General features: G+C 34.3%; 2 protein-coding genes across 7 annotated transcripts in view; one reads left to right on the plus strand and one right to left on the minus strand.

Annotated features, from left to right (window-relative positions):
* Window positions 1–609, plus strand: part of LOC117173015 (DNA replication complex GINS protein PSF3) — a 25,115-nt gene extending 24,506 nt beyond the window's left edge. Inside the window, exons 3-4 of the mRNA XM_033361361.1 lie at window positions 74–203; window positions 298–609. Of these exons, the coding sequence (XP_033217252.1) occupies window positions 74–203; window positions 298–525 (358 nt within the window). The 3' untranslated portion in view covers window positions 526–609. The remainder of the gene's footprint in view (window positions 1–73; window positions 204–297) is intronic.
* Window positions 610–835: 226 nt separating this feature from the next.
* The window catches only part of LOC117172394 (hepatocyte nuclear factor 4-gamma), a 17,639-nt gene continuing 1,719 nt past the window's right edge, over window positions 836–16,755 (minus strand). Inside the window, exons 2-9 of one of the 6 annotated variants that reach the window (XM_033360272.1) lie at window positions 16,398–16,409; window positions 8,318–8,519; window positions 7,754–7,848; window positions 7,472–7,608; window positions 6,784–7,054; window positions 5,670–5,804; window positions 4,955–5,363; window positions 836–4,833 (exon numbers count right to left, since the gene is read on the minus strand). In XM_033360272.1, the coding sequence (XP_033216163.1) occupies window positions 4,734–4,833; window positions 4,955–5,363; window positions 5,670–5,804; window positions 6,784–7,054; window positions 7,472–7,608; window positions 7,754–7,848; window positions 8,318–8,519; window positions 16,398–16,409 (1,361 nt within the window). In that variant the 3' untranslated portion in view covers window positions 836–4,733. Of the gene's footprint in view, window positions 4,834–4,954; window positions 5,364–5,669; window positions 5,823–6,783; window positions 7,055–7,471; window positions 7,621–7,753; window positions 7,849–8,317; window positions 8,520–16,297; window positions 16,410–16,755 lie in introns of all 6 variants that reach the window. The other 5 variants (XM_033360269.1, XM_033360271.1, XM_033360268.1 and 2 more) reach the window with 5 other exon arrangements.

A 16,755-nucleotide genomic window follows, 5' to 3' on the forward strand; every position in this document is an offset into this window, starting at 1 on the left:
CATAAAATAAATTTGACGGCAGTATTTCTTGATCGAGTAAAAAAATTATTTAAAAAATAAAATATATTTTTAGAGAAATATTGGCAGCCGGTGCAACAGCCGTTGATTTGTGTAACTGGAATCAATATTATTACGAGTTTGGAATGCACCTTAGAAAATTGCAGCACCGAGAGTGCGAAAGAATAACCGACACTTTACTTCCAGTAAGTTTATTTAAATCTAGATTCAAAAAAATAAAATTCCCCAAATAAAAGGAAAATGTGAAAAATGCAAAAAAAAATTCCCCTCATTTTGCAGACATTCAAAAATCGCTTCAGGGACATAACGGATTGGGCCCAAAATCCGGTGGCTAAATCCTCTCACGAATCTCGACTTCCGGTATTGGAACGAGAACTCTATCTGGCTGGTAAGAAAGCCAACATGAAATTGAATCATTGGTTGGAAAAGGGAGTGGGGAAAATCGAAACTTCGGAAGTAGTGGCCAACATGAAAAAGCGCAAGCGCACAGACTTTGAGGCCAATTAGCTTAATTAACTCAATAATTAATTACTTAAGAGAATTAAACTTGTACTTCAGTTATTGATTTCGCAATACAAAAAAAAAAAAAAAGAATTGCCAATCTGTCTTCTTGACTCTCCTCAAATTTTCCGTCTCCTCGGACTTTTTCGCATCCTCGCGATTAGGTTTTTCTCCTCTTCCTGGCGCCAACCATTTTTAAATGACCCGACACGCGAAGATTGCTGTGATAGAAAAATTCTTTGACTCCCAGGCCTTGCTATCGCATTAATTTATCAGTTTGTTATGACCGAGAGCATTTTTAAAAATAGACGAGGAATAACTGTTCAGCAAATTATATCCCTTTATTTTCTTACACAAATGTTGGCGATATATTCATTAAATAACAAATAATTTCTATTTACACTCGTTGTACAATGTCAGTCGCGATCCAACTGTCAACAATTGTTTTAAAAAATCAGACAACAATAAACGGTAACATCTGTTTCACAACCCGCGCTAAATAATGTCAGAAAATCTTAGCAGACTAATTATTTGTCTAACAATCGGAGCAAGAATCTTTTCCCTGGATATATGTATATATATATAAAAAAAAAAATAAAAAAAAAAATAGTGAAACTCTCGCTCTGTGCGATTTTTGTTTGTTGTATCGTAATACAATTATGAAGAAGTAACACGTGCGTATAAAAATATTTCATAAAAATACAAAATTTTCGTCAATATTTCGCTATGTAGAGTTGTACACACATATAATATATTATATTAAATTTTACGTAAACCTAATAGATAGGAAGATTGTACGTAATGTCGACGGTATCGAATACTTGATCGTTCGGACCCAAACTGGCAAAATGTCTACCCTGTTTTACGTGCATAATAATAATATATATCTTTCAAGTTTTAACAGAAAATTGTATATGGATAAAAATATGAAATATCTGGTATTGGCACTTTGAGCATATAATCCCCGTGAAAATTCCCTCGGCAAAGATTTGAGCAGTATCTAAAATAATTGCGCTAATATTATATCGATATCACATTAACGGGCTAAACGATTCCTCGTCTCGGGAATTTTCGCCGAGATTAATTCTTTACCTAGATTAGATCAGAGGAAAAGAGATTTTTGTTCAAAACAAAAGGCACCGAACGAAGCTTTTCGAATAGCATCTTCGTATTGAGCAACTAGCTCCATTATCACGTTTACGAAAAATGAGCAGTAACATCATACATAAAAAGTTTCATTCCATTATATAGAATGGTGACTCCCCGAATTTTTCTCATCAAATTTATATTTCTTAATCATTTAACTATTGCTTTTTATCCGGCCATAAAGTCATCAGAGATGAGTTGAAAACTTAATTAATTGCACTGCAATGGCATAATAACCATTTGAAGAAACAAAAAAAAAAAGCTTATTATTTAGGGCACGCTCGTCAATTTTACTCGACGTGTTGCTTATGTACAAGAACTTTAATATATCGCACTAGATTGGAATGTTTATATATGTATATTTGATTCACATCTTCTTGAAAAAGATACTCTTTTGCACGTGTGAAAGAAGCTTCAGGAAATAACGTTGCTACATCTTTTTAGGATGATAATTATGAGGTATTTCAATCAATGCCGAAATGGTAAGATGGTGGAGCCAAATCGTCAGATGGTGAAGTCAAATCGTAATAAATGAACCAAATTGTAACATGGTGGAGCTAAATCGTAATATGACTGAACCAAATTGTAGCATGATTTAACCAAATCGTCATGTGGTGGAGGCAAATCGTAATATGACTAAGCGAAATCGTACCCACTTACCCAAATCGTAATATGGTCGAATCAAATTATAATATGACTAAGCCAAATCGTTATGACATAACTAAATCGTAATATGGAGCAAAATGGTAACATGACTGAACCAAATTGTAACATTGTGGAGCCAAATCGCAATATGACTGAACAAAATTGTAACATGGTGGAGCCAAATCGCAATATGACTGAACAAAATTGTAACATGGTGGAGCCAAATCGTAATATGGAGCTAAATTGTAGCATGACTTAACGAAATCGTAAAATGATTAAGCCAAATCGTACCCACTTACCTAAATCGTAATATGGTCGAGTCAAATTCTAATATGACTAAGCCAAATCGTAATATAGTGGAGCCAAATCGTAATGACAGAACTAAATCGTAATATGATGGAGTTAAATCGTAATATGAAGCAAAACGGTAACATGACTGAACCAAATTGTAATATGCTGGAGCCAAACCGCAATATGACTGAACAAAATTGTAACATGGTGGAGCCAAATCGTACCCACTTGCCTAAATCCTAATATGGTCGAGTCAAATCGTAATATAGTGAAGCCAAATCGTAATATGGAGCAAAATGGCAACATGACTGAACTAAATTGTAACATGGTGGAGCCAAATCGAAATGACTGAACCAAATCGTGAGATATTGAAGTCAAGTCGTAATATAGAGTCAAATTGTAAAATGACTGAGCCAAATCGTAATAACTGAACAAAATCGTAATGCGGTAGAGCCAAATCGTCATATTGTTGAGGCAAATTATAATAAGACTAAGCCAAATCGTAGTACAGTAAACTTTCCCCTATTTCCGGTCCCCTATATGCGCTTTATTTCCAATAGCGCAGTTTCTTCACCTTTCCATACAGTCACACCCGCGTTAGTGGCTCTCAAATTAAAAAAAAGAGGCTCAAAAATTAAGAATCCCGCATTGCTTTAAATGAAGTATTTCGGCATAGCTTTATGGAAATTAAATTTTCTCGGTAAAATATTATAAACCTAAAAGTAACTAATAAATGTCTGAATAGGTTTTAATTACTGACACAAATAGGTCGCCAATTGAACAAAAGAATGGAACATTGCTGCGAAAATATATTATAAACTTGAGAAATATTATTCACAACTTTATAACTTACCTTTACTTTAAGAATATTTTCTCCAAAAAGTCGTGTGCATTTCCAGTGGCATGTACTAAAATTTTCTTTAAATTACATGTATTAACCTTCGTGGTGACTTTTACAACTTACTTACTTTTATCTTTAGAATATTTTCTCCAAAAAACTTATTTGCACTCCTATGTCAAGCAGCTTGGCTAATTTTTTTTCGAAATTTCCACCTATCCTTTCATGTCCGCGACGTCATGCCACAAAACTCACTATTCCGCAAAATATTTAAATAGTTTTTTTGATTCCATTAGATTGAATTTTAGTTACTAAATGATGCGCTGCGACTTTTTCAACCGCGTAAATTGGGACCATATAAACCGTTTCCAATTTGAATGCAAGATATTTTGCAATCTATATATGGGCACGTTTCAAAGTCGCGGAGATAGGGGGAAGTTTACTGTAGTTCCATCTCTCACGAAATGAAACCATAGACCCATTGTAAAAACTCCCAAATTTAACCGTGTAAAAGTGACGACAATATTACGCCACCTTCATTGTGAAACATGTCATAAGTTATCAATGGTTAAACCGTGAATTATATTCTTTCCTAAACTATACAAAAAAAATTCAAGAATTTTGTAATCCTAAAAATGTAGCAACGTTTCTTCCTCTTTGATTATATTCAATTGATATTCTCTTCCCTAATATCAATAAGTGTTCGAGGCACATTAGTTTGATTCGAGCTTTGCTTACATGACTAAAATATAGTACCAGCATTCAAGGGTCATTTTAGATTTTGATTGAATATAACTGGAGATCGGTTCCTAAGAACTCTCAGGCATTTTTTGAGGCATGTCGAGGTATTTCCTGTATACTATACAATTTTATGTCATCGAGAGTAAACTATGGCACTGAGGTTAGCGAAGAACACAGCGAACGGGTGACTGAAATCGAAGGCTTGGAAATTCATCTAGTTCGAGATAAACTTCACCCTTCAAGTGATGAAATAAGACTTTAATTCAATACTCGAGACTTTCCGCTTTAGCTTTGATTTTTCTCTTGGAATTAAAAGAGTTGACACAAGCAAGACAAAGTTGCGCGTTGCAAATTGTCATCAGCATGGACCTTGTAGGCTGGAGCCTGACTCAAAATTCAGCCAAGTCCTTTACAAGAAACATTCTTGGAAGGAAGGCCAAGCCTGCTAAAATAAACCTTCAACGGAAGTTAAACTTAGGCTAAATTTCTGCTCAAACTCTGTCGAGTCATGGGATCGACTTTCTTCCTGGACCATCAGGGAATCTCCGTCTAGTCAGAAAGTCGATTCTGTTTTTAGAGTGGGCTCTTCCTTGAAGAGTCTAAAGCCTACGTTTGATGTGGCATCGTCCTGCGATGAGATTGGTGTCAACTCCCTGCAATTATAATTATTAGATCAATGATATTAAAGACCTCGCTTAATATGAAATTTAACTATGGTTAATAACTGACCTAGAATAATTGCGATTTGCGGATCAATCGTAACTGCAGACATACCTGAGGATCATCGCGGGACTTCCAGCAGCGAGCATATGATCTTGTGGACTAAGTGGAGCGGTATTGGCCGGAGTGAGGGGACTGCTGGGACTCTCGTTACTGCTGACATAACTTCCTGGTGCATTTGGAATGGGGACGGGCGTCGTCGAACCATTCATTTCGGTGGTGGCGCCCCCTAGGAGCATTTCTTGAAGCAGGACGTCGATTTGGGCGACTCCAAAGAGCCTAACGAACTGAATCTGCTCAATCATCTGCCACGATATGGATTGCAGGGCTGGCAGTGTGAGCAAAATCTCCCCAAATCGTCCTCGACTATCGTACTGACGATCGCTTATATAATCCTCGAGATTGATTTGGACTTGGTAGCGCAGGTGCTTAATTCTCCCTGGATCGCTTAAACCTTTCGCGTCTGCAAATTGAAAGGAGTTAGAGCAAGAACGCTTGCGAGTCAACGGCTTAATAGGAAGAAGTAGGTCTCGTTATAGGAACGAGGAGTTATCATGTATGCATATTAACCATGATGATTGGGAGGAACGAGAGATTCGTTGAGGGAGAGATTCATTCAGGCTTTGGAGAGATGTGTTCAATTGAAGCGCGCACACATCGATGAAATGGCTGGAAGGGATCATTATGAATTACAGCAGATTATGTGATTTTGGATTGTTAATGTGTGAAGGATTCCGTAAGAGGAGAAGATGGAATTAAAGTGACTTACTCGGATCGAAGAACACGATGGCCTTGAGACAGGCGAATTCCGTGTCGTCAATCTGCACCTCGTTAAGTGGCTTTACCAGCTCGTCCATCACTCTTATGCCCACCTTGCTGATGTCAAGGTCTTGGTTTCTCCCCTCTGTGGAAAACGATATAACTAAGACACACGGTTATACCGTTCGTAGTCTAAAAAACGACTGAGCCCGGTATCTGGAATTACCAAATTCTTTTCTTTTGTACCTCTATACCAACCCATCAACATGCAGTTTTATTCACACAGAACATTAACGCCGGACTCAGTCAACTAGCTACACCCCGACATCGTGCAAAAATGTCGCAGCAATCACTGGAATTACATGTTGAACTACACAATAATAGAGACGCTACTTTGGCAAAATTGAGAGAATATAAAATTAATGTCAGCGATTGCTACGAAAGCTCTAAGCTCAGTTTACTGCAGCTTTCCTTCAACCAGAAACAAAAACAAAACGGACAAAGAATACCCAAACACCTTTAAAAAAAAGATGCCTTCACAATGAAGACATTACCCAACTAGCTTGAGATAAGATACGCAACGGAAGTAGTCAAGTAATTTTTATTTAAGGAAAAACACAAGTGGGTACGTTAGCTATGGTGCCTACAGGTTAGAGATTGCGCAATGTAAAAGGTCAAGGCTACATTCTATCGGTTAAACTCATACCTTGACTACGTCCGAAATATATTCGTGGCTCTTTATTACATTAAACATATATATATAAAATCGGTAGTAAGTCTTATAAGTGACTAGGCTCAACATTATGCCTCCAAGGTATCAACAACCTTGGCTATGAGTGATAATCGTTTTTTTCAAGATAATATTTGACTTCCAAAGAAGCCTCTTTACTTGCATTGATATACCGATCGTAAAAATTGAATTCATAATTTAATTCTTCCCAGAAAGCATCACTATATTCGTGTTTATTCATAAATTCAAAAGTTTTACTTGAGTTTTTTTTTTTGTTTAGTTATAAAATATAAGAACTGAAAATTGAGTTTAGATTAGCAAGTCGAGTTGCGAAAGTTTCCTCTACCCTCAGAAAGACAAAGACGAGTTTTGAGTTATTCGAAATATTACATACCAGGACAATTTTTTGTGATAATACAGTTATTTCCGAGTAGAAGAACATCCTTAAGGTGCATACTGCGCCTAGCCACTCCGAGTAGAAGGTGTTCTCCGGCGTGCGCCCTTAATAAAGCCACTTGGTCATCCAGGGTCAGTTCGAGAAATGCCGGAATGTATTTGGCCCAGTCTACCAAATTCAGAAGCTGTTGCCTCATACTTGCACACACATCGTTTATGTTCGCTATCTGCTTCGTACTTAAGTCGATATCGTTGCTCGGGCTACTTGGCTGTTTAGAAAAATATTTTTAAAACTAATTTAGAGTCAACTCTTCTGTTTCATATTTAGTAATCATTTGAAATCTGGAGCTATAGAAGATGCAACATCAGTTAAAATCAAAGATTAAATTCCGCATCACCAAAAATCTTAAGGAACATGACATAATCGTAACAAAAATTGAACCAAAATCGTAATTTAAAGTGTTGAAAACGCCTTAATGGAAAGGGAATCGAAATTATTACACATAAAACATATTTTTTTCAGCTAGTTTTTTCAGTGGTAGTTATATTTAGAAAGGAGGACAAGTAGAATTATTATAATCGACAGTTATCGATTATGCGTGTACGCCGTTCGGCTGGCATGCATTTTAACGAGCAGAGATTTCAGATTATAAATATTCAGCGTCTCGGGGTTAAGTGAAACTGACCTCTAAAGCAGCACCGACTTGTCTGCTAAGCATTTCAGCATGCAGCAGAGAAACCACAGAGAGCCCGCCTCCATTGTTTCCCTGTTCCTCGTAACTTGGCCTCCTACAACTAATTCTGTCGCGCTCGTTTTGCACAGCTGAAATAATTCCTTAAATTTATTAAAATAATATCAGATTTCAAGTACAGCCGGAAATATTCCTTCAAACCCTTTACAGAAATTAATCTTTCATATAATGAATGATAAACTTTATTTCTTCATTTGGGCATAAAATATAAATTACCTTCTTTTTTCATGCCAGCTTTGAAGCACTTCCTTAATCTGCAATAGCGACATTGATTTCGTTTGTCCTTGTCCACTACACAATTTCTGCTAAATCTGCCAAAAAAGTTACATTTTATTTAAAAAAGAAATGTGTCATCTGCAATAATAAATACAGTGACAAAGAGAGGAAAGAATAAGAAGAGTTATTCTTGGACAATGGAACATGAATAGAAATCGACCTCGCAGGAAATTACCCTGCCGTTCTGCTATTAATTACTATTTACAAACTGATGCTTGAATAACTGCAGACGAGTGATCGATGCTTTCTGCAAACGTATTGCGGAATATTTTGATAAGGAAAAGTTCTTTTTTAAGAACAATGAATTTCTTTTCATGCAAATCTATTTTTAACAGGAATTTATTAAAATTTAATGATGTTTGCTCATTTTTGTAATAGAATATACTTTTTTTTTTGGTGCAAAAGTTTTTTAAAGTGTGAATGCAAGGTCTCTCAAATCACGTATTCAGTCATGATCCACATTCATGAAAGTGATTAGTAATTAATTACTAGTTGGCTACAAACCTGCACGTGTACAGATGGTTTTTTCTGACGGAGCGCCTGAAAAAACCTTTGCATCCATCACAAGAGGCAGCACCATAGTGTTTTCCGGTAGCCCTGTCTCCGCAAATCGCGCAGTGTTGTGATATAACTCCCGCGACCCCAGATCCTGGAATTCCCAGGACGGATCCACCTGCCCCTCCCGTTCCCATGCTCAAATCTGCATCTGAAATTAGACATTAAAAACCGGTTGTTAATTATTATTTCTTCAGACGTCGAGAATTTAAAACGAATCATGCGGCAAGAATTCAAGGTGGAATGGAAGACGGATTTCAATAAAAGATTCAAATTTAAAGAATTAACAGAAAATCATTATTGGCATTGAGAAAATTGGTAAGAGATAATATCAGTAAAGAAGATTTCTAATTCGATTACTTTGCTGACACCCACGTGGCAAAAGACCTTTCTAAACGAGGAGCATATTTCAGCTACTTTTTTCATATTGTCTACTGTACGATTACCACTTTTTTTTCTATCGAAGAACATTTGAATAATATCAAGTATATGGAAATACATGTAGGTTATCAAAAGGTTGGAAAAGATTAGAAATGTCACTTGCAATCAAGTGATTGTTACAAGACAAAGCAGGACTTGTGTAATGAAGTGAACAATTTTAATGGTTAATAGTTATAAATATTCCAGTTCAAAGATAAATTTCGAGATAAGCAGTATCTCAGGTTGAAGAAGGTAGGAGATTTAAGAATGTGTAACACAATAACATACGCTTGTATATAGGGTGTCACGGCAGAAAAATGCAAGTGCAAAGAAAACAAAATTCAGGGGAGCAAAAAAACGTTTTTCAAAATTCCAATTATATTTTAAACAAAAAATTAGAAAAGGCCATTCGAAGGTTGAAGGAGCTCTATAAATTCATACCAAAAAATTATGGAAAAATTAAATCGTTTTTGAGAAAAATATTGTTAAAGCTCGTCTTCTGTCGTAACTGCCAGGAATTTCTTCCAAACTCTAATTAGATGGCTCAAGATTAACATTTTTTTTCAACTTGAAAAAAATTGTTTTCTCATGAAATATTTGGAAAAAAATAATGGCGCAAAAACTAATAGATGGTTTTTCAAGACATTTCTAAAAGTTTCTAAACAATTTTGTTTTCAAACAAGCGAAGTTTTCAAAATTTTGAAACAGCGAAAATAACAGCTAATAATAATAAAAAATACCTTCTTTTCACAGCTTTTAACATAATACTTTTAAACTTCGGGAAAATAAAATGTTTGACTTGAGAAATTAATTGATAAATTTGAAAAATAAAAATTTAAAAAAATCAAAAATGGCGGCTAACTCAAAACTCAGAAAGCTTAATTTCACATTTTTCTATGAAATACTATGAAGCTTGTAGAACAAAATTGTTTGGCTTCATAGAAAATACTTGATAATTTAAAAAAATACAAAATATTGAAAAAATTCAAATTGTCGGCCAACTGAACATTTTTTAAAATCTGATTTCTACAGTTTTCAATATAATTTTCTGCAATTCTTTAATCTTCCAAAATTTTTTTTCCTTATTATGTTTTACTTTCGGCATAAACATTTCTTCTGTGGACACATTTTTAAGATATTCCCTTGAAAACTGTAGTAAAAATTTTTTAAAAATTAATTTTTAACTGGCCAGCATTTTTTGTTTTGCTTTTAATTTTTAAAATTATCAATTAGTTTCTGGTGCCAAACAGCTTTTTTTACGAAGTTTCAAAGTATGTTTTTATGTTTTAAATGTTTTAAAGTAGATTTTTAAAATTATCAAGAACTTCTGAAGCCAAAAAGTTTTTTTCCCACAAGTGTAAGAAGATAACGTTGAAAACTGTGAGGGGGGGGGGAGGTATTTTTTCAGTTTTGTATTGGCCCCCATTTGTATTTTTTCAAAATTCTATATTTTAAGATTCGCTTCAGAATCAATTATAGAAATTTTCTTCAATTTTTAGACATCCTTTGTTAATAACTTTAAGAAATAGAATTTTTGATTCCATTTAGATAGCCGCTGGTTTGTGACTTGCCAAAATCTTCAGTTTTTGACTATGGAGATATTTCAAGCATCCCATGCAAATTTTGATCTCAGAGATAGAATGATTCGAATAAAAAATAAAAAGCTATGCAGAGTTTTAGTTTTGGCGTCAGTTCTTCCATGTAAATCCCATTGGAAAATTTTGAGGGCCGTTTAGTTTAAATGTACTCTCTAAATAAGGACTACCTTATCGATTACGCAGCTACACCCTTCATATAAGGAAAATCTGTGAGCAATTTTAAAGAAAGTAACTATCGATTCTAAGTAAAATAATCATTTCGCGTTTTTAACATTGCCTCAGTCATCTTTTGGCTCATTTTTATTCGAAAAGTAGCAAGAATTGTTCATTATCAAGTTGTGTAAAATAAGTTATAATTCATTTAAAACAGCCTAAGATATTTCAGAAAAGATTTAGAAAGAAAAAAATGTTTTATTTGCTGAATTATTTTTCACTTTGCAAAGCTGACACCGTGGCGTAGCAGATAAAGTCACATTTTTTTCCTATCAGTGGAATCTGGTGAAGCTTTCGCCAAAATACGTTAAATTTTTAATCGTTACAGAATTGATCTGCAACACATTTTATTTTTATGTTTTTTTCTATGTTAATAGTGTTATTAAACTTTAAAAAACTGCAAAAGCTGATGCAACATGCTTACTGCAACTCAGAACTCGAAAACAGATACTAATAAAGAGAACCACGACAGAAACAATCGAAACCAATCTGACATCATAAATGACACAGAAAGTCATCTTGTTTTCATTCGTGTTATCATTTACTGGCATAGTTCTTGCCAGTTAAGATGTCGCGTGGAAAATTAAGTGAACACTTATTTCTAGACAATAGTGAGGATAATAGCGATGCTACTGGAGGGGAAAAAATTAAAAATGTTTCCAATTCCATTTTATCACCAGAAGAGGAATAAACATATAAAAATATGGCTTGGACAGCTTATTTCTTGGGTTGGTTTTCTACTTTTTTTTAATACATCTTCTTCCCGGAGTAGGTGTCAGGAGGTCGTGATAAGACTATCTCGACAAGCAGACATGCAACCGGAGGCTGCAACCACATGTGCATGGAAGAGTATTTAGTAGACGAAGATTGCGTGTCTCGATTCGAATTTTTCCAGAAGTGCAGCCAGATTTCAAAGTTACACAACAAGAATGACTTACGACACACATAGCGCTCGATATCACGCTATGGTGTCACATTAATGACGATTTCCGCTGGCAGACATGTTTTTTATTTATGCAAGTGGTGTAAACAGGAAGTTGAGAAAATGGAAAATTTGGGTAACTGTAGTAAGAAGCACCAATTGATTATTCATTATTATGTAAATCGAAGCAAAGATATTTAAGGATCTTATTTTATACATTTTGAAAAAGTGACTTTCTGGTTTATCCATATTCTTTGTGTTCAAACAATCTGTTAACTGATTGATTAACTTTAATAATAAATACCTCTAGGTTCATGGTAATAATAACAAATCGGCAGGTTACGGTCACCCGCAACAAGAATACATTTCTAATTTTTCTGCATTTTTTTGGTGCATTTTCTAAAAATAAAAATGGTAAAATTAACGCAACTGTAGCTGTTCTAATACTGTAATTACTTTTAATTATTCACACTCATTGCAACAAGTGTGATAAGGTTGCTTCGAACGTGAAATACATTTATATTAGAATTACAATCATAGTTTTCAGATTCTATTTACCATTGCTCTTATTAAATAGATTTTTAGTGTTCTTGGAGGATTTGAGCTATTTTCAAAAAGAAAAAATAGTAAATATTTGATGAGGTTCTGTATGCAGCACTGCTTTGTTATTTCGGTAATACCTCTTAGCGGAGGCGGAAGAACAAGAAATTCTTTGACACACAACCGGTTATTCCAAACAAACGACCTTGACAAAATCTCATCCAATATTTACCTATGGTGTGACATTCACAGTTAGAAATTTTAAAAGTAAATCAGGAAATTTTTACCTTGAAATAAAGAAAACTCCTTAAAACACAACCTCGAGAAAAGTTTTTTCCCAATTGTTGACCAATCGTTTTCTATAGTCAGGGGACTCCTTTTCACTAAATGTATTCGAATCCATAACAAAATTACGTGTGCTTGAAAGAAGGAAGGAACGCGTAGAGATGTGGAATGTAAGGGTCGTCTGATAAATTAGGATCAATCAGCCTGGCGTTATTTTCATTAAGTCGAGAGTAGTCGGATGCCAAATCGTATTTACGTTTCTTATGTTCGCATTTTTCCCGAAATTTTTAAAATTATTTCTCTCTTTTCGAAAACGTATGACACGTGTATGATAAATAACGAAACCCGTGTCTTACGAAATAACGTAAGTATAATCGCTGCTGACTCTGTAGCTATACATTTTTTTGCAGCATGAAAAATGGTGGCTGGAGTGTCGAAGGTGCTAATGATTGCTACTAGTGTCAGGCATATGTCGCGAAATGCATAAGTGCCAATTTAAGCCTTCTCCACTAACTAATGTTTTTGCTCTCATGTCTTTGTCCATTTTATGTAATTTACGTGTCATAAATTAACGCATTGTGTTTTAAATAGTATGCAATGTATTTTAATATATTACAATGTTAAACAGTGGAAGCTTCACTAATGACTTTTGACATGCTTTCAAAGGAAGGGTGTCAATTTGGATGACTGGAAAATAATCTATTAAAAGTGAAAGTACAGATTATTCCTTAAATCATTAGCGATTGAGGAAGAAATCGTAGGACGAAAACCAGGTGGTTGCCAGATGTGGCCTCAACAACTATGTTTATGATGGCAGTGTAAGTAGAGTTTTGTGGAATGTATATGGGGATGACCTTGCCAGTAAAAAAAGGAAAGACTATCTTTTCCGTTGCCTAGCCAGACAGGCAGCAAAGCTGGTGTCAGTGACGTTTTACTTTCGGACTTTGCTCGCCGACAATGATATTACACAGTGCTACAAATTATGTTTATGACAATATCGCGGCATTACGGTATTATGGGTGAGCGTCACAACCTACCGCAATATAAGTCAAAGTCTACATGTACAGGTCACGTTTGGCCACGTTATGTACAGACAATTCGATCTATAGTGCATTAACCGGTGCAGGATGCTCTTTTATTGCGATACAGTAATTAGTGTGTAGAGTAATCGGCATGTGTTTCGCAAGTGTTTGTAATACGAAATTAAAAAATGGATTGTCATGCAGCTATGGCGCTTAATGCATTTTTAATGATTTATAGACGGCTTCTTTTTGGATGCTTATTTCTTTTCTCACAACCATCTGTAGGTTTACAAAATCCATTTTTCACTACCTAACATATGCATAGCTTCATCATTACTTATTATCATAATCGTTTTATTGCCTTGATCCAGGGTCACTTCTTCATAAATAATGCTTTAAAAACAATCACTGCAATTTACGTAAAAAATGTAATGATAGATTTCAAAAGAAAATCTTACATCTTTTTCATTTCAGAGACAGAGGATCAGGATTCAAATGAGGCACTAGGAAATAAAAAAATGATTAAGTTTAAGATTCTAGCACAAGACGATTTGGATTTGCTTGAAATTGAAATATCGCGACTGGTCTTCAAGGAAGTCCGAAGGTCGGATAACGTAATAGGAATAGCCAAACATGTGGCATATCTCATTTATTTGAAAAACATAGTAATCAAAATGATTACAATATTCTAAATTGTGGTTTGCGCGAAACATATCATAGTATGGTGTTACATCATAATATTGCGTCTCAGGGTGCGTCAGCAATACTATTGGGCGCACGAAACTGTTTTGATTCTGAATATTTATTTATTTCTAAAGAAAACATTAAGGAAAAGGTAGAAAATTACTGAAAAAATAAACGATAATCAGCAACATTTGATCATTAGCTGAAAAATAGTCTTATATGCAATTCTCTGAGGTATAAAACTATGATAAACGCATAAAAAGAGAATTTATGAAGACACGGTGTCGCTCGCCTCGTAGTGTCAAGGCACGGTCGAACCTTTTGTATTTTTCTTTCATTTTATGTTTACGAGTGACTCGTATCGAGCATTACAAAATCAGTCAGCGGATCACTCGGCAACTTACTTGAACCAACGAATGAACAGAAATTACTCAACTCAACTCAACTAAACGATGTTATGTTATACCATTCAACATGCAGATAGAGCAAAACCTCGTATATCCACAAATCTTCGTTACGTGCACATGTGTCTATGATGCATACACATACATATTATGTACATTACTCGATATAGATATAAATCCCGAGGCCGTCACTTAAGTGCTTCTTCCTTGGAAATATTTGTACACGCCAACCCGAAAACGTCTTTTATTATTTAACAAGAATTTTTTGCATAAGTTCACTTCGAAGTTGCACTTTAAAAACTCATATTGTCTAAAATCACCTTCTGAATGTAACACCCAAGAACGTATTCAAATCATCATTTTTTTCAAATTGACTTCAGTTGAAATTGTTTTCTTTTCAGCAAATGATAAATATTCAGAGTTAATTAGTAATTGTCAAGAATGTGTTATGATAGAATGTTTATTACAGCTAATTACGTATTCTAACGACAACATTAATGAGAAAAAACCTTATGTACCTCGTCTGTTAGGGGTCGTGGGTCAAATTTTTCGAGTTTTTTACACACTTGAATGAGCCTCGCTTTGATTACAAGTCGCGGTAATCTAAAAAAAGAATCCATGAATGTGACTGTCGGTAATTCCTATTGAGCGCATTCATTTTCATAATTAGTGGTTAATGCATACCGATTTAAGCGGAGACTGCCTTTTGCGCCCGTAAGTCAATCCTGTTGCAACCGTTTTTTTTCCGCAAAGGTAGTCGATGCTCGTTAGTCGGATTTTTTTCGTTATGTTTAAGGCTATTTTTAGACTTTTGGTAGGATACTTCAGGTTGAAATTAAAATTTTTAGATCTAATTATGATCTTGATTCATACCTTTTATGAGCATCAACTGAGATGATTTTCAAATTGGGATCTTTCAGTATAACTGCATTTTTAGAAATTTTCGAAATGAGAGATTTGAAATACAAATACATATTTAATTTAAATACTTTTAAAGAATTATAAGTTGCATTCTGACGAGGCTATCAAAATGAATATTTTTTCATATCTTGAAAATTAAATCTGGGAAGACCTTTAAAAGCGAGTTTAAAAATAGTTACGAAAAATGTAAATTTCGTCGCGACACAGAATTCGACATTTAAACGTAAAGACTAAATTGAAACTTACACTAAATTCTTGTAATATTATGTTGAAACTGATTTTAAATTGCGCATCGATTAAGAGATGCGTGTAAATTTCGTAAAGCCCATTAAATGTATCTTACGAATGAAGCATATATTAAAAAGACATATAAATCTAAACACTTTAACAGGAAATTATCAAAATGCTTGAAGAAAAAATTTGTAGGAAAGATTTCAATGTGGAACAAGAATAGCGAATCTTTTCGCGGCTTATGTATTATTTATAAGCACTTGAAGTCGTTTAAGATTCCGCCGCTGGCATTGAAGCCTCTTTGCGTAGAGTCGTAAACGCAGCGTGTCACTTTTATTTACTATCGTGTTAGCGCAAAATGAAAATGATCAAATACTTTCTTGCAATTCTTCACAATTGGCAGTCTCAAACCTCCAGTTCGCAATTTTCGCTACATGCGCGTCAATACATTTATTTTTACTTTTTATTTCATTTCGTAGTAGGAATTTATTTATTTAAAATATTTATACAGGGGAAAAGGTGCCTGAAATGGACCCCCATCTTTTTTTTGTTGTGAAAATGATTTTTCAACAATGCAAGTAAATTAACAAAAGCAATCGTTTAAGCTTTTAAACTGTTATGTACTTTTTATTTTGTATAAAAAAATAGAGTAAAAACATAGAGGATGCATATGTAGGTAAAAACGTAACCTGTTCGATCTTTTGAGTAACAGCTGATGAAGTCGGCAAAAGCAGGAATTCAAATTTTCCACCAATCAAAGAAAACTTCTTCTAACCTCACTTAACATACCAACACGGATTTCTGAAAAATATTTACATTCCTCGGTTCATATAAATTAATTTTTTTTCTAAGTTAAATAATATTGATGTTGTTACAACTTTTTATAAATGTCTACTACGTTTTACTTTTTATGAAAATAATTTCATAATTGACTTTAGTTAAGGCTTGTTTTACGTTTTATTATGTATTTTGCATATATAATGTGTCATCAAGATACAATAATGTTTTAACAATATACTGTGTATATCATTCATCAGTATCATGAATTAAATAAAATGATTTCAACACTCAATGCATTTAGAACATTTCTTGAAATTGAATGCATATGAGATGTATATAACAAACTAAAATGTGAACAATTCTTTTC

This window comes from Belonocnema kinseyi, chromosome 5, assembly GCF_010883055.1.
Source record: "Belonocnema kinseyi isolate 2016_QV_RU_SX_M_011 chromosome 5, B_treatae_v1, whole genome shotgun sequence".
Lineage (NCBI taxonomy): Eukaryota > Metazoa > Arthropoda > Insecta > Hymenoptera > Cynipidae > Belonocnema > Belonocnema kinseyi.